Genomic DNA, 25,802 nt, shown 5'->3' with positions numbered 1-25,802 from the left:
CACCTGCACAGCGTCCCCAGGCCCTCCAGCAACACCTGCACCATGTTCTCAGGGATACCCGCATACCCTCCACAGGGTTCCCAAACCCTCTCCAGTAACACTTCCCAGTGACTATGGAAGAAATCCCAGTGTTCCCAAGCAATTCCAGTTCCTGTGTGGGGACCATGTCCCACCCCAGTCCAAAAAAACCCTGTCCAACGCCCAGGGACACTGCAGTGCCACCTCTGTGTTACCACTCCAAACTCAGTGAGGCCCCCCAACGTCTCTGGGTCCCTCAGTGTGCCTTCCCAGTGCCCCCCTCTTACGTCCCCAGCGCCACCGGGCCCCCCATTGCCACCACCATGTGGCCACCACAGCAAAACTGAGTATCCCAAGGAACACCGCAGTAACTCCCCGGTGTTCCCCCACCTCCGGTGGCTCCAGGCCTTGCCAGGGCTGCCCCAGTGACCCCAGTACAGCCCAGTTCCCCTCTGTCCCCCCTTTGTCCCCAGCGCGCCCCGACCCCGCACGGCGGCTCTCCTGCAGTGCCCCGCTCGGCCGCCAGAGGGCGGGAGCGCCCAGCGCAGCTCCCAGCACAGCCCAGTACAGCTCCCAGTACAGCCCAGTGCTCCCAGCACAGCCCAGTGCTCCCAGCACAGCCCAGTGCTCCCAACACAGCCCAGTGTAGCTCCCAGTACAGCCCAGCGCAGCTCCCAGTACAGCCCAGTGCTCCCAGCACAACCCAGCGCAGCTCCCAGTACAGCCCAGTGCAGATCCCAGTACAGCCCAGTGCTCCCAGTACAGCCCAGCGCAGCTCCCAGTACAGCCCAGTGCTCCCAGTACAGCCCAGCGCAGCTCCCAGTACAGCCCAGCGCAGCTCCCAGTACAGCCCAGTGCTCCCAGCACAGCCCAGTGCAGCTCCCAGTACAGCCCAGTGCTCCCAGTACAGCCCAGTGCAGATCCCAGTACAGCCCAGTGCTCCCAGTTCAGCATTGCACCAGCCCCAGTACAGCTCTGCACCCCACCAGTTTGCCCAGTACTGACCCCAGCATAGCCCCAGCACCCCCAGTACGTACAGCAGAGCCTCTCAGGACTGGCCAGAGGAGCACAGCACCATTGCCCCAGTACTGAACAGAGTGCCCTGCCACAGCCCAGTACTGCCCACTACAACCCCCAGCCACCCTATAGAACCATCACCACTTCCCCACCACTGCTCCCAGTACTCCCCAGTACCACCCTAATGCCTCAGTACTTCTCCTAGTCCTCCCAGTACCAACCTCCAGTGTGCACAGTGCTACCTCCAACACAGCCCAGGACCTTTCAGAACTGCCCCCAGTCCTCCTGGAACTACTCAGAGGAGCTTGGTACCACCCCTGTATCAATCAAGGTGCTCCCAGTATCATCCACTACCACCCTCAGTGCCCTCTGCTAAGTTTCTCCCCTGCTCCATGCTGCCAGTAGCAGCTCCCAGTACCATATCCTGGTGCTCCAGAACTTTCCTCAGGGCCCCCAGCACTTCCCCATGCCCCCAGCAGTGACCCTGAGTGCTCCCAGTGCCTTCAGCAACACCCAGTGGTGGCACCAGCCCAGCCCAGTGTACCCCAACACTCAGCAGTGCCACCCAGCAGTGGCACCTCCTCACAGCCCCTGTGCTGCCCCCAGCACAGTGACCCAGAGCCCCAGGGGCAGCCCTGGCAGGGCTCAGGGGATGCCGTGGTGGGGCCAGGCCCATCCCCTACAGAGCACACCAGGCGCCCGCGTCTGTCCCAGAGCCAGCGTTTATTCGGGGGTACCCCTGGCAGCAGGGACACTGAGCCCTGGCCACCCCTGTGTTCCCATGGACAGCTATTTACAGCCCTCCACACCCACCGGGGTGCCCAAAGAGGGTGGCTGATGGGCTGGGTGCCCCAAACACCTCTGGGTGCCACTGTCACCAAGCTCCAGCAGCTGCTCAAGGTTTTACACCAGCGTGGGCCCTTCTCCTTCCCTTCTCCATCCAACGACCCTGGGGCCAAGCCCCCACTATTGCCTGGACACCTCGATCCCACCTCGAGGTCCCATCTCACCCCTGCCAAGCCCCCAGGGAGGGGACAGAGCCATGTACCCTTGCCCCTTCTCCTCAGCTTGCTTGGTGGTCTACAGCTCCCCCACAGAAAGCACTTGCTCCTCCATAACCCTGTGGAGAAAACCCTGTGAGGCACAAAACTGTGATGGTCATGCCCAGCTTGCAGTGGGCAGCCCTTGTCTGGCACTGCCTCACACCCTGCCCTCCACAGGGCATCTTCCCCTCCCACACAAGGACATCCATCCCCCAGCATGGTGTCCCAGCTGTGTGGGAGAGGGGCTGTGATGACCCACGGCCCCTGCACAACAGGATCTGGGGGTCCTTGGCAGGGGGGAAGACAGTGATGGTGGCTGCAGCCACCTCAGGGGTCCCTGCTCCTCCCCAGGGGTCCCTGCTCCTCCCTGGAGCAGGGAGGTGGGGGCAGCACCACTCCAGTGCCTAAGTACAGCCTACAAATAAATACCACCTCTCGTGGGAGGGGGGAGCGCGTGTGGCTGCGTGTGTGTGCGTGCGTGGATGTATATATATATATATATATATTTATTTATAGATATTTTTAATATTAAAAGGGGGGAAAAATAGACCACTGTGCTAGCAAAGTCCCTGATGATGGTTTCATGTATGCCCATAGGTCTCTGGCTGGTGATTCCGGCGGTTCCGAGGCTTCTTCTGCTCCTGCTGCTCCTTGGCTTTGAGGCCAGCCAGCGGCTGCGGGGGGCTGGCGGCCGTGTGCCTCCAGTAGCCCTGGCAGTACTGGTCCAGGAGTCCCATTTCGGGCTGGCTGAGGAGCTGCAGCAGGTCCTGGTAGCGGGGAGTGGGGGCACCCGGCAGGCCGGGGACCGGGGTCTCTGCCTGGACCAGCACGGTGTGCACGGCGCGGCTGCTGAGGACGCGGAGCTGCACCCTGGTCACCGTGTGCTTGAAGTTGTTCTCGGTGGCAGTGCAGGAGTAGAGGCCGCTGTCGCTGAGCTGCAGGGCACGCAGCAGCAGGCCCTGCTCCGTGCGCAGCACCCGGCCCTCCACGCGCACCTGGGGCACAGGGGGCACGGCTCAGCACTGGCACCCAGCACCCCACACAGCTGGGGGCACAGGGGGCACGGCTCAGCGCTGGCACCCAGCACCCCACACAGCTGGGGGCACAGGGGGCACGGCTCAGCGCTGGCACCCAGCACCCCGCGCCCCCAGCGCTGCCCTGCCCTGCCCTACCTCCTTCCGCCGGTCGCTGTTGTCCTTCTGCAGCAGCCACTTGATGCTGGCCTGGGGTGAGCGGGGCTGGCACTCCAGGAAGGCTGTGCTGCCCTCCACCCCATACTGCACGGCCTCCACCGTGTTCTTGTTAGCTGCAGGGGGGCCATGGGCAGCCAGGTCACTCCCACCCTACTGCACTTCTGCCCTGCCCCCTCTGTCTCCAAGGGTGGGTGTCCATCCATCCGTCCATCCATCCATCCATCCATCCATCCATCCATGTATGTTCAATCTCCTCCCCAACATATCCATCCATCCATCCATCCATCCATCCATCCATCCATCCATCCATCCATCCCCAGTGTATCCATCTATCCATCCATGTTCAACCTACTTCTCAATGTATCCATCCATCCATCCCGTTCACCCATCCATGAAACAACCCATTCATCTGTGCTTATTCTCATTACCAATGTATCCACTCATCAATGTTCATCTTCCTCCCTACAACTACCCACTCATCCACCACTCACCCATTCATCCATGTATCTTCCCCTACATCCACCCACAAAACCATCCCCCCGCCAAGGAACCTGTGTGTCCCCAGCTCACCCTGTGCCCTCAGCCTCCCCTCCCAGGTGTCCCATGCTGGAGCCTTGCCCCAGCCCCGCTCACCGTTGGAGTTGTAGCCGCGGCACTGCCGGATGGGGTTGCCGTGCCGCACGTCCTGCCGCCGGCTGCGCCTGCGGGGAAGCGGGAGCTGAGAGGGGCAGCCTGTGGTTGGGGGTGCCTCCCTACCCTCCCTGCCCATGCTGTACCTCTTGGAGGAGGCGGAGTAGCGGGTGCAGGCGCTGCCATCCCAGGCACAGTAGGGGTCCCGGGCCAGGCAGCAGTCAGCACAGGCTTCCCCGTACACGTCACAGCGGTGCAGCGCCAGGTGCGTCACGCCTACGGCCGAGGACACATACAGCTGTTGCTGTTGGGAACAAGGAGGACAGGCTGAGATCCTACCTCATCCCCACTACATTAGGGCCCCTGCAAACACCTTGCTCAGGTGCTGTAGTGATGCCGGGCAATGCCACCCTGGGACCAGGATGGGATCTGCCCACCCAGCCTCTGCTATGACTCACCCTCTTGGAGGAGATGGTCATCGTCTTGATGGGGGCTGGCACCTGGATGAGAGCAGGAATGAAGAATGGAGGGATGACTGCTTGGACTGACGCTGCAGCCCTGGAGTGGGCACCCCAGACCCCCCCACAGGCAGCTGAAGCAGGCAGAGCAGGCAGGGGGAGATGTGAGCGGGCAGCAAGCAGGAGGACCAAAGCCTGGAGTCCCTCCAGAGCTGGCCAAGAGGTAGTTAGTATCCCAAGGGACTGGCTGGTGTCCCAAGGGGCTGGCTGCTGTCCCAGGGAGTGACTGGTAACTCAAGGGGCTGGATGGTGTCCCAAGGGGCTGGTTGGCTGGGTCAAGAACACTCAGCAGAGGGTGGAGGACATGCCAGCCCTTACCTTGAACACTTCAATCTCCTCCAGCATGAGCTCCTCTGTCTCCATGTCATCCCGGGGGAGCACAATGACCTTCTGCACGGTGCCCCGATCTGCAAGACACCATAGTGCCCAGGTGCTCAGTGCTACCCTGGGCACCCATGCCCTCCCTGTCTGTGAAGGGTGTCCCTGCTGGGCCTGTGGAAAGGAAGGATCCCCCAGGCCCATCCCCATCTCTCTCCTCCTGTGGCAGCTAGCTATGTCTGGAGTGTGCCAGCTCAGGTAACCAGCTGTGTCTAGAGAGTGCCACCAGAGTGCCAGAGAGTGCCCAGTGCAGCATGCAGACATGCACCAGGGCAAGAGAAGGACCAGGATGGATCATGGGTGCTCTGGGATGCAGGGGAAGCACTGGCCTGGATGGCAGTGGCCCTAGGACGGGCACTGAGGTCTGGGAAGGACAGGGCTGCATGTCAGTGCCTCTGGGATGGGCAACTGGGCAGGAAAGGCGCAAGCCTGGATGATGACAGGCTTAACATGGGCAATAGGAATGGGTGGGTGCTAAAGTCAGGAAAGGATAAGGCTGGATGATGAGGCCTCTGGAACAGGCACCAGGCTGCACGGCAGAATCCCGAGGATGGGAAGATCATGCTGGATCACCGGCTTCAGGGAGAGGAGCTGGGCTAAGGGAAGGACCAGGCAGGACAGTAGGGTCTGTGGGATGGCATCGGGCCAGGGAAAGACCAGTCTAGAGCCTGGAGGAGGGGCAGGGCTCTCAGGGGGGCATTCTCAGCCCCGCACCCCGCCCTAGCGATGGAGGGCACCGTGCTCTGGCCAGCCCTGGCGGTGCCCGTGCCCTCCGGGGCCGCGGCGGAGCATGCTGCGTTCCCGCGGTGCGCGGCGTGGGTACCTGTGCCCAGGAAAAGCACCTCATAGCGCCCGTCTGCCGCGTCCACCTGGTCCACAGCCACGGTGGTGAAGCGGTAGTTGACGTTGGTGCGCAGCACCAGCGGCCGGCGGTGCGTGGGGTACACGGCGTGGAACATCAGCGGGTGCGCGCGCATGAAGTTGATCACCTCGTCGGGGTAGTCCTTGGTCGACTTCATGGATGGGGTGAAGGTCCCCCCAGGGCACTGTGGCACAAACATCACCGGGACTCAGTGAGGTGGTGCCCGAGCACAGGTCAGAGGGTGCTGGCTGCCTGGCAGGCACTGGCTCACCTGTCTGTGGTCCCTGGGCGGTACTTACGGTGCCTGGGCGGGGGTAGGGCATCTTTCCTGTGTAGGGCATCCACTGGTAGTTGGGTCCCTCCTTGTGGGCAAAGGGCCCATTGAAGACCATGCGGATGTCAGCCATTGAGTAGACACACACAGCAGAGCCTTTGAAGACTGACCTGGGGGCAAGGACCTGCTGCCACCCTTTGTCATGGCATTGACAGGACAGCCACCCAGCTGAGACCCCCCTCCTCTCCTGCACTGGGCCAGGAGAGTCAGCACTCACCCCGAAGCAGAGAACACAGCGTAGATAACAGGGTTCTTGGTGTCTTGAGTCTGCTGGATGAAGACGTCCTCTTGGGACAGAAAGATGGAGGCGTCACCATAGGGAAGGTAGGCAGGGACACCAGGGTACAGGCAGAGCAGTTACCCATGGAAGAGCAAGAGGCAGGGGGCAGCAGGGGTGTTCCCAGCTCTGCCCAGGGTGCCCCCCAAGCCTGCAGGGGTAGAGAAGGCTCCCATCCCTTTCCTGGCACACTCACGGAGCTCATCGAAGTGCGTTTCAATTCCATCGGGTCCCGGCACAGAGCAGACCAGCCGGGCCTTCAGGAAGGTGCTCCACTTGTTCACAAGGCAGCAGTGGCCCCCGTCGTCATTCTGCAACAGTGAGGCCCCTGTGCTGAGCCCTGCCTCTCCCCCTGCCCACCTCCTGGCCTGCTTCCCTGCCTCTCCTCTGCTACACCTACCAGGCAGATGCGCCCGATGCGGGAATAGACCCCAGGGCTCAGCGGGGCATCAGCCGACTTCTCTCGGAAGAAGAAGTAGAGCTTGTCATCATTCCTCTCGCTGCTGTCAGGGATGAGCTGGGCACGGACAAAGGCTGGGTCTGGAATGGCATAGCACAGCATGGCACCATCAGCCCAGTGGCACCCCTGCTCCATGCCATAGCACAATGATGAGCCCCCCTCTGCTGAAGCATCACCTCACTCCTGGAAAAGCAGTCACAAAGTGAGAGCTACATCTCTGAGTGTCTCTTGTGATCTCTAACGCACCAGGAGAGGCTTGAAGCATCTATGGGGCCCCTGGGAGCATTCCTGAGGTCCACAGGCTGAAGAGATACATCAGCTCTATGAGCAAGGTGGTGGGAACCAGTCTTCTCCAGGAAGGAACCACACAGCATGGAAGCTTCTCAGGAAGCTTCTCCCTGCCATCCATCAGCCCATGCCCGGCCTGTGCTGACAGCTCCCCCTCTTCAGGTTACCACCCCGCTGGCTCCCCAGCCTGGCAGGATCATCCCATCTGCTCTGCTGTGTTTACTCAGCTGCTGCCCCGCAGGCAGGGGTGCTCCGAGGGGGCAGAATGAACGTTCGGGGTCACTGACTGCAGGCGACACGGGTGACATCTCAGCGCTGCACAAACCCATGCACTGACACTGACAGGGCCAGCCCCATCTCTCACCAGTCTGCTCCCTCCACCCAGCAAAGCTCCAGGCATGTCTGTCACTGCCCCACACAGCTATCCCTGCTCTTGTGCCTTCCCGCCCATCCATCCATCCATCCATCCATCCATCCATCCATCCATCCATCCATCCATCATCAACCCACCCATCCATGATCAATTCATCCATCCATCCATCCACCAATCCATCTATCCATCATCAGTCCACCCATCCATGTACAATTCATTTATCATCCATCTATCCATCATCAATTCATCTATCCATCATCAATCCACCAACCCACCCATGATCAATTCATCCATCCATCCATCCATCCCCCACCCGCCCATGCTGGCTGCTGTCTGTTCTGGAGAAGGAGTCAGTCCCACATGACAGGTCTCATCTCTAGGCCTGGAGCCCTGAGGTCCCCAGGGCACCTGGGCCAGTGTCACCTGCACTCACCGTTGAGCCAGCGGGAGTTGTACTGGTCTGTCCTCATGGCTGTCTGCTTGCCCATGGTGCGGAAGATGGCTGCATCCGTGCCCATGAAGTCGATGTACACACCAGCATAAAGCTCTTCATCTGCAGAGGGCAGAGGTCAGCCAGGAATCCCCACCTCATCCCATCCACCCACCTTCTTCAATTGCCAGCCCCAGACCTGGCCAGTAGCTGCCAGGCAACCAAGAGCCACTGCCTGTGACCATCCCAGAGAGTTCTGGAGGTTGGCACTGGTCTGTAACCACAATCCCCTCCTCTGCTGGGCCAGGTGCCTGGCCAGCTGAGGCAGGCAGGGGTGGTGGAGCAGGAACCCTGCTCCTGGTGGGAGCAGCTGTTCCATCCCGCCTGCATATTCCCTCTGCCCAGAGCAGGAAGCACTGGCTCCAGGGAGCCACAGGACTCACTTATTAATGCAGAGACAGTGTCTACTTTGGGGTCGTAGGAACATTTCCCCTTGCCCGACTCCAGCTTGTCTGGCTCCAGGTAGAAGATATAATCCTGGAGAAGGAAGCAAATAGAGCAGCTGGTTAGACTTTCATCCCTCCACTCATGTGACAGCTCCCAGAGCCCCCCAGGAGAGGCAGCCTCCTCCAGGACGGTGCACAGCAGCGAGGACAGATGTGGAAGGTGTCTGTAGGTCTCCCAAGAAGCTGAAGCTCCTGTGAGCAACTCCTCCAAGGTGCTGGGTTCTTCTCCATGCCCTTCACCACTTGGAGACTTGGCTGAGCCATCAGGCTGAAGTGGGGCATCCATCCCCCAGGTCTGGAAAAACATCCCTTGCCTCTTCACTCCAGCTGGCTGTGCTGCACATTGCCGCTTGCCCAGCAAGGTCACAGAGTTCCAGCAGCTTCAGCAGGCAGGGTCTGGCCTGCAGCACAGCTCAGCACAGCTTGGCTGCGGGACCCACTGCACTTCTCTCGCCAGGGGCCATTTTCCAGTGCTTTTCTTCACGTGGTGAGATGATATGTCTGCTCCATGGGATGCCTCCCTACTGTCGCTTCTGCCTTCCCGTGGCCATCCCTGGCACCATCACACATTCCCAGCCAGGAGTGAGACCCACGCTGCCTCTGGAGGCACATCCAAAACCCTCTGCCAGGGCTGGCTGGGGGCACACAGGGACAGGCTGGCCCAGCCAGGTCACTCCTCACCCTGGCAGAGGGACCACCTTCAGCTGGGACAAAGCAGGAGCACAGAGCACCCATGGGGAGCCTGGGCAGGGACCTTAAGCAACCAAATTGGGCAGATGCCCACTGGCCCTGTGCCCTGGCTTTGGCACATGGGTGATAGACATGGTGACAGCCACCCTCCACTGAGAGGCCAGCAGGGTCCTGGTGGAGCCCAGGCTCTGGGAAGAACAAGAGAGGATGGGGAGCTGGGATCCCACCGTGGGCATCTCCCACTGGAAGGTTTGCTCACACCAGCTCCTCCTGGGGCACCCAGGCCCAGAGATGGGCACAGCCACGTTTCACCATCTGCATCACTGCACTGTGCTGACTGTGCCACCATCACCATCACAAACGCCTCTGCACAACGCTGGCCCTGCTCCTGAAGTGGGCAAACACCTCACATGGACAACCTCTCTCTCTCCAGCACAGCCCTGGTACTGGCTGCACCATCCCACCCTCCCGGTCAGGCAACACAGGAGCCATTGTGGGGCTGGTACTGCTGATCAGCTAACACACCTTGAAATGCACCAGAGCTGCCAGGAAGCACATGCTGGCAGCCCCAGGGAGCTCCTGCTGGGACACACACCCTCTGCCCAGCAGGGGTGACCTGAGGGGGCTAAATGGCAATGGCCTTTTCCCAGCTGGCACTGGGGAAAATGGCAGCAGGGGCTGCCCAGTCTGGGAGATGCTCACTGCCAAGCATCACCCTTTGCCCCCAGCCACCTGAGGAGCTGGGGGAGCCCCAGGCTGCACCAGGGTGCCCATGTCCTCCATGCTCCCCAGCCCATGCACTGACCCATGTTAGTCCGGAGGGGAGAGGCTGGGGGTGACACTGTCAGGGTGGGCTGCACACTGGGTGCTCCCAGGAGCCGGGATGCTGTCACCTCCCTGAGTGCCCTTGACTGCCAGGATGACCTAAGCCCCTCTTGGGGCAAGGTGAAGCAGCTCTTAGTAATGTTTCTGTAGGCCCTACCCAAACACCTTCTGCACATGACTTGGGCATCCTCCCCTGAATCATTCCAAGCCCCGTGGCTCTGCCGACACACGGTCCCACTTCCAAGGGACACAGCAAGCCTGGAGTAGGCGAAGCCAGAGGTGGGTGGAGAGCCACCATCCCTGACAGTGTCCCCCACGGGGGCATCCTACATGGGCTGGGAGGAAGGAGTTAGTGAGAGAAGGAGAGCCGCCGCCAGGCCGGGGCCGGGAGATGCTGTGCTGGGAGGGAAGGGGGTGGCGCCCGGCCATGCCCAGGGTCAAAGCATGCCAGTGGGAGGAGGAGCCCGCGGCTCTGGCGTGCCCCTGTGCCAGGCGGGCTCCCAGACCCGTTCCCACCTTGCTCTGTGCTGGTCTCGGGCTGAGGGGGCTGTCGGTGGAGCTGCTTTCCCGGCCTCCCGGCTGGCTCGGCGGGAACCCCTGGGGAAAAGGAGCAGGGCAGAGAGTTAGCACCAGCAGGGGAAGGACCCCCAGGGCAGGGGTGAGCAGGGGACCCCAAGAGATGGGGTGATGGATGCCCATTGAGCAGCAGCACTGCTGTCCCCCTGGGCTCCTTCATGCTCCAGGCTGGGCTGGCCTCCAGCAGGAGCTTCTCCAGGATGGATCCTGCTCTCTCCCAGAGAACTGGGGTGCCCTTAGCATGGGGTAGGAGAGAGTGGAGAGATGGTTGCCCACAGCCAGCCAGGCTGGGCTCACACCTGGGGGCTCATAAATGGCACCTGCCACCTTGTTCCTCCTGTGTTGATGAGCAATGCCTCAGCATCAAAGCTATCAGCCTCATGGGGTCACTGAACACTTCCACACTGCCACTGACTCTGCTGGCCAACACTGACTCTGCTGTCCTCAACTGCACTGGCACCCTAGGTCCTCCTCATATGCTGCCACTCCCCAGTTCAGTCCCAATCCAATCCCAATTTGGGATGTCTGAGCAGCATCCCCCTCTCTCAGAGCCCATGCAAGGTTTGGGAGCTCTGAGGCAGATGCCTGTCTTTCACATCCAGCGCCGTGATCCTCCATCAGTTTGGGCTGCTGACTCCCTCTCCAGCCTCAAGAGAAGACACAGCCTGGGACCTGTCACTCCGGCGCAGAGGGGACAGACACCTCACAGGGCATGGGACCCCTGGGATTCTCGTGCTGCTACTTGCAGAGATCAGCTCCCTCCCAAGGCTGTCCTGAAAATGCTCCTCTGTCTGCCACACCTCCTGCCTGGTGGCATGCAGCTCTGATGCCACCCTCTCACTGCACATTGTGGTCCTTGGTGCTGGGTGACATCCATCCGGGGATGTTCCTGACATGGCCACACGAGCTGGCACAATCCCTGCACGGTTCTCCCTGTGCAGCACTGGTGCTGGCATCCTTGGAATCTATGGTGAGGGGCTCAGGAGCCTGGCAGCCTTTCAAGTGGGAAGCTGGGTTGACATGTCCCTCGTCCCAGTGGAGATCCAGCAGTGGCTGCAGCCAGCAGGGTGGGAGGGCACGTTGTGCGGAGGCTGCCATCAGAGTACAGCCAAGTTCCAGCATTAAGAGAAGTCCTTGGTCTGTGGAGATGGCTTGGCCCCTCTCAGCAGCGCAACACTGTTAGCCATGGTCACACCCAGACTGCCCTCGCCCACAACCTTCACCTCCCCCAGCAGCCAGCAGAGCTGAGCCAAGCACCCACCCCACTGCAGTCCCCTGGTGGCTGTGCCAGCACCCCGGTGCCACACAGCAGCCCAGCACCCCCGTGCCACACAGCAGCCCAGCACCCCCGTGCCACACAGCAGCCCAGCACCCCGGTGCCACACAGCAGCTCAGCACCCCTGTGCCACACAGCAGCTCAGCACCCCGGTGCCACACAGCAGCTCAGCACCCCTGTGCCACACAGCAGCTCAGCACCCCTGTGCCACACAGCAGCCCAGAACCCCCATGCCAGCCAGCAGCTCAGCACCCCGGTGCCACACAGCAGCTCAGAACCCCTGTGCCACACAGCAGCTCAGCACCCTGGTGCCACACAGCAGCTCAGCACCCCCGTGCCAGCCAGCAGCTCAGCACCCCCGTGCCACACAGCAGCTCAGCACCCCTGTGCCACACAGCAGCCCAGCACCCCTGTGCCAGCCAGCAGCTCAGAACCCCTGTGCCACACAGCAGCTCAGCACCCTGGTGCCACACAGCAGCTCAGCACCCCTGTGCCACACAGCAGCTCAGCACCCTGGTGCCACACAGCAGCTCAGCACCCCCGTGCCACACAGCAGCTCAGCACCCCTGTGCCACACAGCAGCTCAGCACCCCCGTGCCACACAGCAGCTCAGCACCCCTGTGCCAGACCCCAGCTCAGCAGCCCATCCCTCCCACCCCTCACCTGGGCTTTGCGCCCGCGGTTGACGAAGGCACAGATGGGGTTGTAGGCGCCGGTGCCGCACACGTAGAGGTGTGTCCGGTTCCAGGGCTGGATCAGGCGGATGAAGTTGCCGCACTCCCCCTGGGAAGCAGAGGAGGACACATCAATTCAAGCACGGGGGCTGTAGATTGCTGTGGGGCTGTGTTGGTGTGGGCATGGGATGGAACAGGTCATTGGATGGCACGTGGCACGGGACAGCATGGATCAGAGGCTGGCATGGACCACAAGCTGGCAAGCCAGAGGGCTCAGCCCTGGCTGGTAGGAGGAAGCAGCACGGGGAGTTTGGCCTCGACTTGACCAGAAAGCTCTCCAGGACCTGCCTGGCTGGAACAGAATGGGTGACAGGACACTGCAACACCCCAGAGTGCCACCCCATCTCGACATAGCTGTACATGCTAGGGTGGGGGCTTTTCCAGAGTAGGATACAGGGACATGAATCTCACTCCAGTGCCAGGCACCAGCCCCACTCCACTACCAGAAAGGGGTTCATGGTGGTTACTCACATTGCTGTTCTTGCCTGACAGGATGCACTCCTCAATCCTCTGCTGGGACGCGGGCCAGTGGATCTGTGGAAACACCAACCCAGGGAGACCAGGACTCCCACCTGGCCCCACCAGCACCAGTTATGCCCATCGAGCTCCTGCCCTGGCACCCAAAAGGTCCCCAAAGTGCCCCATTACCCCCTTCCACCTGCTGCCCCTGCCCTGCCCTGCCCTTACGATGAGGGGCTCGCGGTTGATGTCGTGCAGGTCCAGCGACAGGACGTAGTCCTTGCTGCCCACGTACATGCGGTCGTGGTCCTCATCCTTCAGCAGGATGCGGTAGTCGCTGGAGTTGAGGAGGAAGTTGAAGAAGTGTGCTGTGCCCGTGGCCTTCAGCTCTACAGGGGAAAGGGGAAGGTGTCAGTACCCCAGGGACCCCAGTGTCATCCCCGAGTCCAAGTCTGGAGGACAGCCCGTGAGAGGAGGTGCCCACTTTCCACTCCATGAACACCATGATCCTGCCACCTCTATGCGGGACAAGGGACAATGACAGAGATGCTCACAGCCAGCTGTGACAACCAAGAGTGGCCAGAAGAGAAATCATCAGAACCCGGGCTCAGGAGATCCAGCAGCCCATGGCAGGGAGTGGAGAATGCCACTGAGATGGGGCAGGAGGCCAGAGCTCTCTGCCACCTCAGCCCAGAGACCACAGCTCTCAACATTTCCAGCATCATCCCCCTCCTGCACTGTGACCCCATGTTCCAGCCAAGCCTCTGGCTCCTAGGATGGGAGAGCTGGGACCCCAGGGAACCAGCTCCAGGGGAGGTGATGAGCCTCCCCCCGCCCCGCACACCCCATCCCCCCTTGGAAAGTTATTTTTAGTCTAAGTGTGGGAGCAAGGAGTGAAAGAGGATAATGAGGGTCATGAATATTCACAAGTGCAACGAGGCAGCCAGATGGAAGGCAGAAGTGCTGCAGATGATGTGGGCCAGTGCCAAGAACCACGCAGCAGGGGCCAGGGCACGAGAAAGACAGAGCATCCTGCCCCAACAGGATACAATCTGTCCTGGAGGCCACCTCTTTGGAGATGCTGCTCTTTGGAGGTGCCACTCCCCTTGGAGGTGTCACCCCCTTTGGATACCACCCCCAAATATCAGATGCCACCTCCATGGGATGACATCTGCCCTGGATGTCACCCCTTTGGATACCACTCCAAGCCATCAGATGCCATCCCCATGGGATGTCATCTTCCCCATATGCTTCTTTTTGGAGGTGCTGCTCTCTTAGGATGCCATCAACAGCCATTGGATGCCACCTCCACGTGATGCCATCAGCCTCTGAAGCCAACCTCTTTGGAGACACCATGTTTTTAAAAGATGTCACCCTCTTTGGATGCCACAACAATCAGATGCCATCCTCAGCCATTGGATGTCACCCTCATGGGATGCCATCTGCCCCCGATGCCATACTCTTTGGCGTTGTCATCCTCTTTGGATGCCACCAGCAGCCATCGGGTGCCACATCCCTGATACACTGATCCAATGAGCACCCTCAGCCTGTGGAGCGTGTCCCAGGAGGCACCAGGAGCAGCTCTGGGGACCCTTCCTGGGGAGGAGCAGAGCAGGGTCCTGCAGGTCAGCATCAGGAAGCATCACCCTGGCTCCCAGGCAGCACCGGGCAGGGCTCCAGCAGCCAGCTTCCATTCCCAGCACGAGGCCAAGTGCCTGCAGATCCCCTGACCTCCCAGCTGCACAAGGGACTGGAAAGTCCCACAGGCGCCCCCAGGGTCCCCTCCCATCCAGGACAGCCCCTCTGTCCCACAGCTGGCAGCTGTTGATGGTCCCCAGTGCTGCCCCAGTGCAGATCTGGACGCGCTCAGCTGCGGCAGTGAGGCCAGAGCACACACATGGAGTGGGAACTGTGGGGGCTGGCTGTGGGAACGGCGTCATGGGCTGTGACAGGAACCCCTCCTGGCCTGGGGGCTCGGGGCCTGCCTGCCTGCCAGGGCTGCACGGCGGGATGAGCACGGTGGGCATGAGCAAGGGCTGGAATTTGGGCTGCAGGCAGGGGAAGCATGGCAGAGGTGCAGTGGAGCAGTGCCAAGGATGGGGGGCCAGCTCACCCACCCACGGCAGGCTCCTCCTCCTGCCTGCCCCATCTGGGCTCCAGATGCTCCCTGTTGCTGGCGCTGGCTCACATGCCACCCATGGTGTCCCCAGCCTGTCCTGTGCTGGTCCCTGACTGTGCCATGGCACTCTGGGGCTGCTCCCTGCCTGTCCTCTGGCCTGAAACTGCCCCACTGGCCCATACATTGTGTGTGTACAGGTGTGTGCCCCATACTGAGTGTGTGTGTGTACAGGTGTGTGCCCCACACTGTGTGTGTGTGTGTACAGGTGTGTGCCCCACACTCTGTGTGTGTGTGTGTGTACAGGTGTGTGCCCCACACTGTGTGTGTGTGTGTGTACAGGTGTGTGCCCCACACTGTGTGTGTGTGTAGAGGTGTGTGCCCCATACCGAGTGTGTGTGTGTGTACAGGTGTGTGCCCCACACTCTGTGTGTGTGTGTGTGTACAGGTGTGTGCCCCACACTCTGTGTGTGTGTGTGTGTACAGGTGTGTGCCCCACACTCTGTGTGTGTGTACAGGTGTGCGTGTACAGGTGTGTGCCCCACACTCTGTGTGTGTGTGTGCAGGTGTGTGCCCCACACTGTGTGTGTGTGTACAGGTGTGTGCCCCACACTCTGGGTCTGGGTGTGTGTGTGTACAGGTGTGCGTGTACAGGTGTGTGTGTGTGTGTGCAGGTGTGTGCCCCACACTCTGGGTGTGTGTATGTACAGGTGTGTGTCCCACACTCTGGGCGTGTGCTGGTGCCTCCCTCAGTGTGGTGCTGGTGTCACAGAGCTCGGGAGCCAGGGAAGGGCAGGGTGGCTCTGGCACTGAGTGACACAGGCAAAGCAGAAGAGCTCGTCCCCAGCTGCCAGTGATGGAACTGCACGCCCAGGCTTCCCACACAGGACAGAGACACCTGGACCAGGCAGAGACCAGGAACCCCCATTCCAGGACAGCCCCTCATCTGTGATCCCTGCCAAGCCTGGGAACACCAGCACCAACAGCCCCGGGATCCTGGAGCACCGGGACACTGGGTGGTGGAGGGTTCCGTGTCAGTGACAGCCCTAAGTATCCCACATCCATTCGGATGGGCGTCTCCAGGGCTTGGCAGGGGACAGGGCCAGCAGCACAAAGGGCCCTGGCCCCCCACCGGTGGCTCCATTGAGTCCCCACGGCCCAGCGATCAGAGGGGCGCTCCCGAAGCAGGGCGGTGCCGGACCCGCTGCCCCGGAACGCCCTCTCCAAACACAATGGTGGGGCAGCCAAGACCCTGCCACAACCTCTGACCTCCCAAACCGCCACCGCCCTGCCTAATCCACAGTGTCCCTGTGCCCCCAGAGCTGCCCCGCAGCCATGGCGTGTCCCTGGGGATGCAGTGGGGCAGGGGCCCCGGCCGGGCTGGAGAAGCCCGCTCCCAGCCGATGCGCCCCAACGAGCAAATTCCCTCCTGCTTCGCCATTGCCAATCCCAGCACCGGCAGAGCTTCCCCGGCTGGCCGGGAGCCTAATCCTGTTTTAATTGCCGAGCACCGGAGCCAGGAGCCGCTCGGCATCACAGCCAGGGTGGCCTCCGTGGGGACCGTTCCCTCACAGCATTCCGCGGAGCCCCCACCGAGCCCCCCGGGACTCGCCTGCCCGCGATCGCTCCGTGTCCTCGGGCGCTGAGCTGTAATTACCCCGCGCCCTCGAGTGATGCCGGCGGCCAGGAGCCCCGGGCTGGCAGCAAGGCGCGATGCTCTGCTTTGCCCGCGGCACCACCGCCCCGCTGCATGCTCTGCAAAGCCAAATTCCCCCTGCAATGCCCATTGCGGGCTGCATTCCCGGCTCCGGCAGCTGTCCACCATCGCTGGCTGTCAGCACTGGCCCCCGTCGGGCAGGGGTGAGTGGTCCCTATTCATCACCCGCTGGCACGGAGACCGGCGCTGATCTCCAAAGCAAAAGGGAGATTTTGGGGGTTCTCGATGAACCGCGCACCCGTGGGACTCCTCACCCCACCCCAGTCCCCCAAACCCTCCCGACTCCCCCGAACGTCACCAGGGCACCCGCATGAAGAGTTAATGCCATTACAACCCGCGCGGGTCACCTCCCCAGGTGCACCATCACTGCATTCCCCAAAACCAATTACAGGCGCTCTCACCTAATTAGATTCTAATTATGGGCTTGTAGCGCATTCAACATAATTAGCATGTAAATTACACGGCGTGTTTATATTCAATAACCGCACTCCCACCCCCCCCACCCCGGCTGGCGGAGCCAGCGCCTTTCGGGAGCCCTTTCTTTGCATGGGGAAGAATGAATTCACTTTAAATGCCGATGGAGAAGCCCGGCACTGATCCCAAGGGAGCCTGGCACAGCAGGGATAAATCCCATCTCCATCCTGCAGCGTTTCATCCCACAAATTTAAAAGCGTGCCCCAAATTTTGATTATGTTCCCTACTAATTTTTTTCCCTACTCAGAATTTGAGATGCAGCTTTTTGGGTATGCGTCAGAGGGGCAGGATGGGGAGCGATGCCGGGAGAGGGATAGGGGGCTGGATGTGTCCCCTCTCGTGGTTAAAGCATTTGTTGTTATTGGGGCTGATCAAAGAGCTGGGTGGGTCGTCCGATGAAAGCAGAATTGCTTATTTGTTTGAGCGTCACTCCGCTACCCCTTGATGGGTTATTTATGATGTAATTAAGCTAATTACATGTAATAAGAGAGTTTCCGTGGCCCCCAGCCAAGCTCTTTTCCCATTTAACCGATTCACAGGTGGGAGGAAACCGAAGCTGCCTTGCAGGGGCTCGGGAGATGAAATAACTCCTGCTCCCGCTTGCTGCCTTCCAGCCCCGGCCATCTCCAGCCCCCTGGAGCATCGCCCCGTGCCGGCACCCGCGGCAGAGGACAGACAGACAGACAGGTGCTGCAGCCGCCCGGCTCAGATCCCTCGGGATGAAAGAGGTGCCGGCCGGGTGCTCCCCGCAGCCATCGCAGCCCGCCCTCTTGGGCGCAAGCCAAAAAACAATTGAAAAAATAAAAAGAAAACCCACATTTTTTCAGCGGAAACCGCTGATTCATCCCCGGGCCAGCCTGCCCCAAGCGCTGGTGTGTGCCTGTGCCCCAAGGAGCAGCGCTGCGAGGGGGACCCCGTCCCCACCGAGCATCACTGAGCAGTGGAGACTGGGCTCTTGGCTGGGTCGGGGGATGCTCCAGCAGCACGAAATCCCCTTCAGGAAAGAGCCTGGCTTCAGAAGAAAATAGTTTAATCACCCCAAAAGCAAAGTGCTGAGCGGAGGTGCCCCAACCCACTGCTCTTTGGGCTCTTTTGTTTAATGTTTGGACGTGATTTCTTTCCGCAGCCCCCGAGGGGAGGGCACGGTGCCGGGTGGAAACTGCGGCTGCTCCAGGCCCTTTGCTCTGTGCCCGAGCAGCTCTGGGGTGGGGAGAACACCCCTGCCAGGACCCCGGGAAGGGCCATGCTGTTCCATAAGGAGCATTGTTAATTTGAGGGATAACTAGCTTATTAGATACAGGCTTGGGGGGGCTGAAATTGCGCAGGGTTTTTGGGGGAGGGAGGGTTTAAGGAGCTTATGGAGCTTCGCAGCCGGAGCCAGGGAGCTCAGCCCCAGCAGCAGCCGGTCCCAGCGGGTGGAGGGGCTCTGCCACAGCCCCCCACTGTCCCAGCCAGGGAAATCCTCTTAGGGGTCACAGGGTTCAGCCCCATGTCCCCGCCCCTTCGGGCACGGCAAAGGGGACTGTGGCATCCCCCTGACCTTTACGGGGTCTGAGGAGCAGCATGGGGCACTCAGGCCAGGGTGGAGACCAACAGTGCCAGTGTTCCCAGCACATTCCCAGCACTGGCTGTCCCTAAGCCCTTGGCCCTGCTCACACCCCCCTGTTTATCCCATCCTGCTGTCACCAAGCAGTGCCCACAGCTGCAGCAGCTTAGGAGGGCGCCTGGGTGGCCCCCAGGACATGGTCCCCTGTCCGGGCTCCTCTCCAGCCATCTGCCACCCCCTGGCCCGGATCAAGCGTGCCGGTATCTCCTGGCCACCAGCAGAGATGCCAGCGGGGTGGGAGGGGAAACTGAGGCACGAGGCAGGCAGGAGCGAGGCCACGCAGGGGGCTGGCAGTGGAGCCCAGAGGAGACTCCACGCTCAATTCATTCTTTTTAAAGTAATTTTTTTCCCCTCTGCAGGAACTGCCCTGCCTCTCACCCCACCCCTCCCTGCCGGGGCTGCCCCCGGCTGGAGCTCAGCCACAGCTTTTCCGAGAGGTGCCAGCAGGGCCGTTCCCTCGCTGCAGGAGCAGCTCCCGTTTGGAAGCCCCACGGAGAGCCCTGACCTCGAGGGCTTCCCGCCCTGATGCGGGGCCAGAGCCCACCCTTCCTTCCCGCACGCTTTTCCCACGCTGGACAGGGAGCAGGACACGGAGGGATGAATCACCATCATCACCATCACCTCCTGCATCCTCGTGGGGAATGGGCCAGCCTCTCTGGTGCCTGAGCCCCCAGCCCGGAGGAAGGCCCAGAGCAGAGGGGACCACAGGATGTGTACAGCAGTGTGGGGAGTGAGTGGATTGTTAGCACGGAGATGATTAAAAATATCCACCCTATTTCTGGCCAGCACTGGGCTGGGATCTGGGAAGAGCTGTTGGCAAAAGGGAGCTGTGCCGGAGCCGCTCCCAGCACTGTTCTTTCCATGCTGGTCACCTTCCTCCTGCCGACACACGGACAGGAAAGCCTTGAGAGGAGGACAGACGTAAAGAGACCACGGGGGTGACGGGATGGGGGGAGGACTGACCCTGCACCAGGGCACTGCAGATCAGCTCCCACCCCTTTCCTATCACTTCAGTATTTTACAGCTGTATTTTTTTCCTGCTTTCAGACGCCGGGGCTCCGTGGAGGATGACGCAGGCCCCGGGGAGCTGCAACAAACCCCTGGCGCGCGATAACAGCGAAGGCAAACAAACCCAGAGACGCTCCCGCGGCTGGCAGCGCTCCAGGCAGCACAGCCACCCGGCCACGGCGCCGGGGGACACCCCTGGGGACATGGCTGCTCCTTCCCCAGCAGCCTGGCCACAAGGCCACCCTGATACCCCCCTGCACTGGGATGCTTTTGCCAGAGGGATGCTGTGCTAGAGACCTGCAGCCCAACCCAGCAGCTGTGGGTGCACAAACGGCCCCTGGTCCCCTGTGGCAGCACAGCCATCCCTGGCAGCAGAGCCCAGCCCAATTCACCACAGCAATGTCCCCAGCCCAGCCCCATCACACCCCACCCCAGTGTCTGCACTGGGAGATTTGGGTATCATCCCTGCCTCTATAGGCAAGAGAAGGGGCTGGACCATCCACCAAGTGCCACTGTCACCCCATATCTCATGGTTCTCTGGCTTCAGGGAGGCTGTATGCAGAAGATCAACTCAAGAAGCTGCTCACCAGCAGTTTGGTGTGTGGCTCCCAGCTGGCCCTCGAGGAAAACCCTGGGAGAATCCTCCACCACTGCCACCCCTCTCAGAGTAGAGGCAGGAAAGAGGTGAAGGGCACCCCTTGCCAACCCCAGTGTGCTTGGATCCAGCACACCAGTGGCATTTCTTCTCCATGTGCCAGTGCACATCAGCCCTTCTCCCACCACAAATCCACCCTCTAGGCAGTGAGAGCAGGGGGAGCCCTGCCACACCACCTCAGGCAGGAGGGAGAAGGACTGGAGATCCTGAGCACAGCCAGGAACCATTGCTCCAACCAGCTGGGGCTGAAAAAAACCAACCCCAAACCAGCCCCTAACTTGTGGCACAGCAAGCTTAACCATGCCTATCCAGAATTAATCTCACTCCTGGAGCACACCGTGGCAGTGGGCACCAGGTCCAGCTGGGACTGCGGGAGCCTCCCCTCCCCACAGCTGTGAGGAGGAGGTGTTTTAAGCTGAGGTGGAGAAGCATCTGTACAGCAGCTAAAGTGCCCCAGCAGCCCCCAAAACCCTCCAAAAACACTGCTTGGAGAAGAAAGTGGCGCCTGCCTCTGGGGAGGAACTTGCTCACTGCTTTCCAGCCTGGACTTGTCCCCAGACTCTTCATACCAGCCATTTTTTCTGTCAAGACCAGCCTGTAACACCCATGGCTATTGCTGCTTCACTGCATTTGCTGTCAGCCCCTTGGCCCCTCCTGCCTGGCTCTGCTGTGCTCACCATCAGTTCTGCCACCACATCCCTGGGCTCACACCTTCAGTAGGTGACCAGAGGGCAAAGGCACAGTGGGACAGCAAAGGAAGGGCACAGGCAGCACAGCCCCAGCTCTCCCACAAACCTCAAGGGGAGGCAGACATGAGACTCCTCGTGTCTGTCACCTCCTGACACACATCCAAGCAGGCAAGCCCCCAGCAGGAACAATTTCCATTCCTCTCCTCAAGGTTTGCAGCCCTGGGACCTGCCTCATCAGCCTCAGCCTGCCCTGCTCAGCAACCTCAAAACAGGAGCTCAAGACAAACCCCTCTGCCAATGTGCACCCCAAAGCTGACCCAGGGGTTCCCCCACAGCTCCTGGAGTGGCTGGGTGGGCTAAGCAGCCCTGGAATGAAAGGGTTAAGCCCCTTCCCCCCACCCAGCACCCTCCCCTGCTGCCTCTCCCGGCTCCCTGCCAGCTCCCAGGCGTTAATACCAGCTGGGGGGGTCGGGGCGGCGTCAAGCTGCTGTCTGGAACCGGGGTGCTGCCGGGGGGGCTGCTGCACCTCAGCACCCAGCTCGGCCAGATGGAGGGAGCCACCCACCCACAACAGGGAGCAGACTGGGGGGACTAGGCAGGCTACAAGCCCCCCAAGACTGCACCATGTGCTGGTGCAGATTGGGAGCTCAGCCACACCTGAATATGGATCCTCGTAGAGATTTCTGAGGGTGCAGATTGCTGGTGCCCCCCAAACGAGGAGGAAGAGGAGGAGGAGGAGAAGGAGCCTGTACTGGGGTGCCTGTGGTTTCCTCCACCTTGGGGTCCCACCCTGCCCCCCAGTCCAACAACCAGACCCTTACCTTTGAAGGAGAGCTGCACCCTGGGGGTAGCGAAGCCGTGGTCTTTGGGATGGGCAGCCCGCCAGCCCAGAGTCAGCAGGGTGGCCCAGAGCAGGACTCCGACCACGGGCATGGTGGGCACGCCTGGGCGCCGACACCGAGGGCAGCCTGGGGGAGCCGAGCCTGCCAAGGAGGGCACACGTGGGAGGGAGGTCAGTTCACTGCACCCACCACCCCCCGAGGGGTACAAGCCCCACATCCCGCTCTCCATCACCCGCAGCATCCTCCGGGGAGGAGTGGAGGCCAGCCTGGGAGGCTGAACCCCGCTCTGCAGACTGCACAAATGGGGGGGCCACAGCCTCACCTCCCTGGTGAGCACGCGGGGCGAGGCAAGCACGGCAAGAGCTGCTGCAGCACCCTCCTCCACCCCAGCTGGCCAGGTGAGGAGCATGCCTCCATCCCTCCTCACTCCCCCCCTCAGCTGCAGCATCCCCAGCCCCCCACTGGGCTGGCTTTCCCTGCCCCAGCACCCAAAGGGGTCCCACTGCCAGCCCTTGCCTCCCCACCTCTCCTCCCAGCCCCCAGCAAAGCCACAGCAAGCAGAGCTGGGATCAAATCTTTCCAACATGAAGGAAATCTGGACTTCATTATTCCAAGAACGTACAAAAAAAAAAAAAAAAAAAGGATTTTTTTTTCATAAATAAAAGAGGAAGAAAAAGAAGAGGGAAAAAAAAAAAAGCCCTGCCTGTGTGCCAGGCAGCTGGACTCCCTGGGGCTCCGGCACTGAGCGGAGTCCACCAAGCTGCCTCCAGCAAGCCACACACGCACCCCGGCACGGGGCACGGTGCCCCCCATGCACCCCACGGCCCCTCCTGGACATCCCCTGGGTCAGGCCCCTCTCCCGAGGCAGCACCCTCCTGGGGGAGTGCAGGGCACCTCAGGCAGGATTTGGGTGGTGGGAAGCCCCTGGTGTCCCCAGGGAGCTGCATGCCGGGGTGGGATGCACCGTGCCCCAGCACCCAGCTGGGCTCAGGCATGTGGGGAGCATCCAGCCAGCCCAGCCAAAGGGGGGCAGCTCTGTGGGAACAGGGGTCCCCACCGTGACACCCCAGTGAAGCCGTGCCCTCCAGGGCCCTGCCAGCTGCCTCCACAGAGCCCCGCAGGGGACAGGCACACCCAAAGAGCTGGACGGATGGCTGGGAACCCTTTGGGGCGCCCCTGAGAGAGATGCTGAGCTGCAAGGGGAGCAATCCCACACCCCACCCGGGTGGTCTGGCTGGCCTCTCCTGCAGTGCACAGCAGCCACACCGCCAGCCCCCAGCAGGGCAAGGGCAGCAGCACTGTCACCAGCAGCAGGGCAAGACCCCGAGTGCGGTGGCACCGCTGCTCCCTGGGGCTGTGTATTTTTTTTCTCCTTCTTGCCTTTGGGATGAATAAATATTTCAATTTGCTCCTCTGTCCCTGAGCACACCCAGCTCTGCTCCATTGTACTGGTATTCGGTCCCTTTTCAGGCTGCCTTCCCTCTTCTCCCACCCATTCCCAGGCTCTGCCCTTCCCATCAGCGCCAGGCCGGGACAGCCTGCACCCCCATTTCCTCCACCAGCCAAAACTCCAGTTGGTTGCAGTTAAATAACCCCCCTCCATCCAAACCTCCCCCCTCTCCCCGGCAGCTTTAGGAAATAATTCTGGCAAATCCTACTATTGCATTTGGATGGAGCGGCGTACGCGTCAGAGACAGGGAGCGAGATGGCAAACAAAGGAAAAGAGGGAGAGGAGGGGAGCGCAGCGAGCGCAGGGCGAGGAGAGGGGAAAGGGCCGGCGGTGAGTGGGGGGCACACAGACCCGGCTGGGAAAGGCAAATTCCAAGGAAGCAAAAAAGGGAAACGGGCCGCTGGAGTGCACCTTGGCCAGGAAATGTCCATTTCCAGGGTCATCTGCACTCGGGGGAAACGGAGAACTCCAGGGGAGAGCGGCCACATTCCTGCCCTCCAGCCCCCGGGCTGTCTGGGCTCGGAGGAGTTTTTTAGCAATTAAAGTTTGGCCATTGCTTGTGCTGCCGCAGGAAGATCAAAATCCCACTCGGCTTTATCCCCCCTTCCCCAGGCTGGTCAGCCCAGCGCCGCCGAGCCCAAGCAATTAGGGAAAGGTTTTCTCGTCTGGAACAGGGACTCCTTTTGCGGATCGAAGCCCCGAAGAGGGCTGAGCGGATGCCTCGGGAGAAGCCCGGGGGGACCCAGGGGTAGGGGCTGCCTGCACGCCTGCTCCCCGTGGCCTCGGGAGAGAGCAGGAAACATTTTGGGAGGGAAAAGCAGTAGAGGCAGGACAGGCAGCGGGAGGGGAGCCTGGCCCACCTCCGGCCACGGCGCGCGATGCCATCAGTGGGAAGGGGGGGAAAATAGGGGGGAAAAAAATAACATAACATAATACAATAACGCTAAATGCCCAGCGCGGCCCCGCGCACACGGGAAATAACTTTGCACAACTTTGCGCTCTGGCACGCCTGGCCTGTCCCCAGGGAGCGCCGGCTGTCCCCTGCGCCCCCCGCCCGGGCGCCCTCCGCGCAGCCCCAGCGCGCCGGGGCGCGGGCTCCTGCCGGGGCTCGGCGTCCCACCGGGGCGGGCTCCGCCAGCCCAGCCCGCTCCGGCTGCCGGGCGTTCTCCGGTGTGTGTGTCTCCGCCGGCACCCCCTCCCCGGGCACCCGCTCGCCGCCGAGCCCTGCCGCAAGCCCCGTGCCCCGGGGGCTCCCCACCAGCCCCCGTCCCCTGCGACAGTCCTCCCGCCCCGAGCGGGACCGGGGCACGCCCGCCCGGCCGCGGCTCCCGGGAGCAGGGGGACCGGCAGGGTCCCCCCGCCTCGGTATAACCCCGCTACGAGGCGGGGAGCGGGGGTCCCCAGCGCACCCGGCGCCGCCGCCGGCTCGGGGCTGGGGTCCCGGCACCGCACCGCCGGCAGCAGCCCGAGCCCCACCTGCCCGCTTCACCGGCAGCGCGCGGCGGGGGGGACCCACACGCGCGAGTTCCGAGCGGCGGAAAGTTTTCCCGGGGCGCCCCCCGCGCCGGGCATCCGCTCCGCCGCCGCTCTTACCTCCGCGGGGGTCCCGGGGCGGCCGGGCGCTGGGGAGGGCGCGGGGCTCAGCGCCGCGCCGGGGTCCCGCGGCCCCCCGCCATCTCTCGGCCGCACTGCCGCCGCGGCCCCGGCCCGTGAGCGCCGGGCGGGGCGGGGCGGGCACCGGGCGGGGCCGGCCCCCACTGGGCCCCGTTCTGGGCCCGCCGCGGGGGGCGTCCCTCGCACGGCCCTCCCCCGGCCCCTCCCACCGCCCCGGGCCGCAGGTTCGAGCCCCGGCGCCGCCCCCGCCGCTCACCTCCTGCTCCGGCCCTTTGTTGCGGGGTGCAGGCGGTGCCCCGCCGCGCCCTGCCCGCCCGCCGGTGCCTCGCCGCACCTCCGCAGCCCAGCAGCCTCCCGCCGGTCCCGGGAAGGAGGCGGATAAATAAGTGCCGTCCCTCCTTTGTCTGCCGCGGCGGGGGGCGGCCCGGGGCGGCGGGGTCTGCGGGGAGCCGAGCCCCGGCGAGTCGGCGGCTTTGTGAGAGCTCCGGCTCCGCTGAGAAACCAAAACCGTCTCCCAGACACGGCATCTCCAAATGCGGGGAGTGTGGCGCCGTCCCTAGCCCCACCTCGCCCATTCTGCCGCCCCCACTCCGGGTAACCCCACGGGTGACCCCAGCCCTCAGCCCGGGGCAGGCGGGTCACCCCTGCCCGCTCTGGTTGCACGGCATCCCGCAGCCCTAGAGCCTGCTCAGTACCCGTGCCTGGCATCCAGGACCTGCTGGCTCCTGGGTATCCCTTCCTGGG

The 25,802-nt window shown here is 62.1% G+C and overlaps 1 protein-coding gene across 3 annotated transcripts; it reads right to left on the bottom strand.

Annotated features, from left to right (window-relative positions):
- Nucleotides 1–1,801: 1,801 nt before the first annotated feature.
- Nucleotides 1,802–25,481, bottom strand: SEMA3F (semaphorin 3F). Of its 3 annotated transcripts, none has more exons than XM_077184656.1 (19): nucleotides 25,315–25,481; nucleotides 21,974–22,135; nucleotides 13,116–13,276; nucleotides 12,900–12,962; nucleotides 12,358–12,477; nucleotides 10,359–10,439; nucleotides 8,265–8,358; nucleotides 7,825–7,944; nucleotides 6,671–6,810; nucleotides 6,467–6,581; nucleotides 6,211–6,280; nucleotides 5,959–6,103; nucleotides 5,621–5,843; nucleotides 4,738–4,826; nucleotides 4,360–4,401; nucleotides 4,048–4,205; nucleotides 3,905–3,972; nucleotides 3,251–3,384; nucleotides 1,802–3,073 (listed from the first exon to the last, which is right to left on the bottom strand). In XM_077184656.1, exons 2-19 carry the CDS (start codon nucleotides 22,083–22,085, stop codon nucleotides 2,660–2,662), a joined length of 2,349 nt encoding a protein of 782 aa, XP_077040771.1. In that variant the 5' UTR covers nucleotides 22,086–22,135; nucleotides 25,315–25,481; the 3' UTR covers nucleotides 1,802–2,659. The 3 variants fall into 3 exon arrangements, with proteins under 3 accessions (XP_077040771.1, XP_077040770.1, XP_054495899.1); XM_077184655.1 differs by lacking the exon at nucleotides 25,315–25,481 and adding an exon at nucleotides 25,038–25,199; XM_054639924.2 differs by lacking the exons at nucleotides 10,359–10,439; nucleotides 25,315–25,481 and adding an exon at nucleotides 25,038–25,197 and having other exon boundaries at nucleotides 1,806–3,073.
- Nucleotides 25,482–25,802: the final 321 nt, after the last annotated feature.

Source organism: Agelaius phoeniceus, chromosome 11 (genome assembly GCF_051311805.1).
Source record: "Agelaius phoeniceus isolate bAgePho1 chromosome 11, bAgePho1.hap1, whole genome shotgun sequence".
In the NCBI taxonomy this organism is placed as follows: domain Eukaryota; kingdom Metazoa; phylum Chordata; class Aves; order Passeriformes; family Icteridae; genus Agelaius; species Agelaius phoeniceus.
The sequence above is the reverse complement of the archived record's forward strand: the minus strand, read 5'-3'. Positions and strand labels throughout refer to the sequence as shown.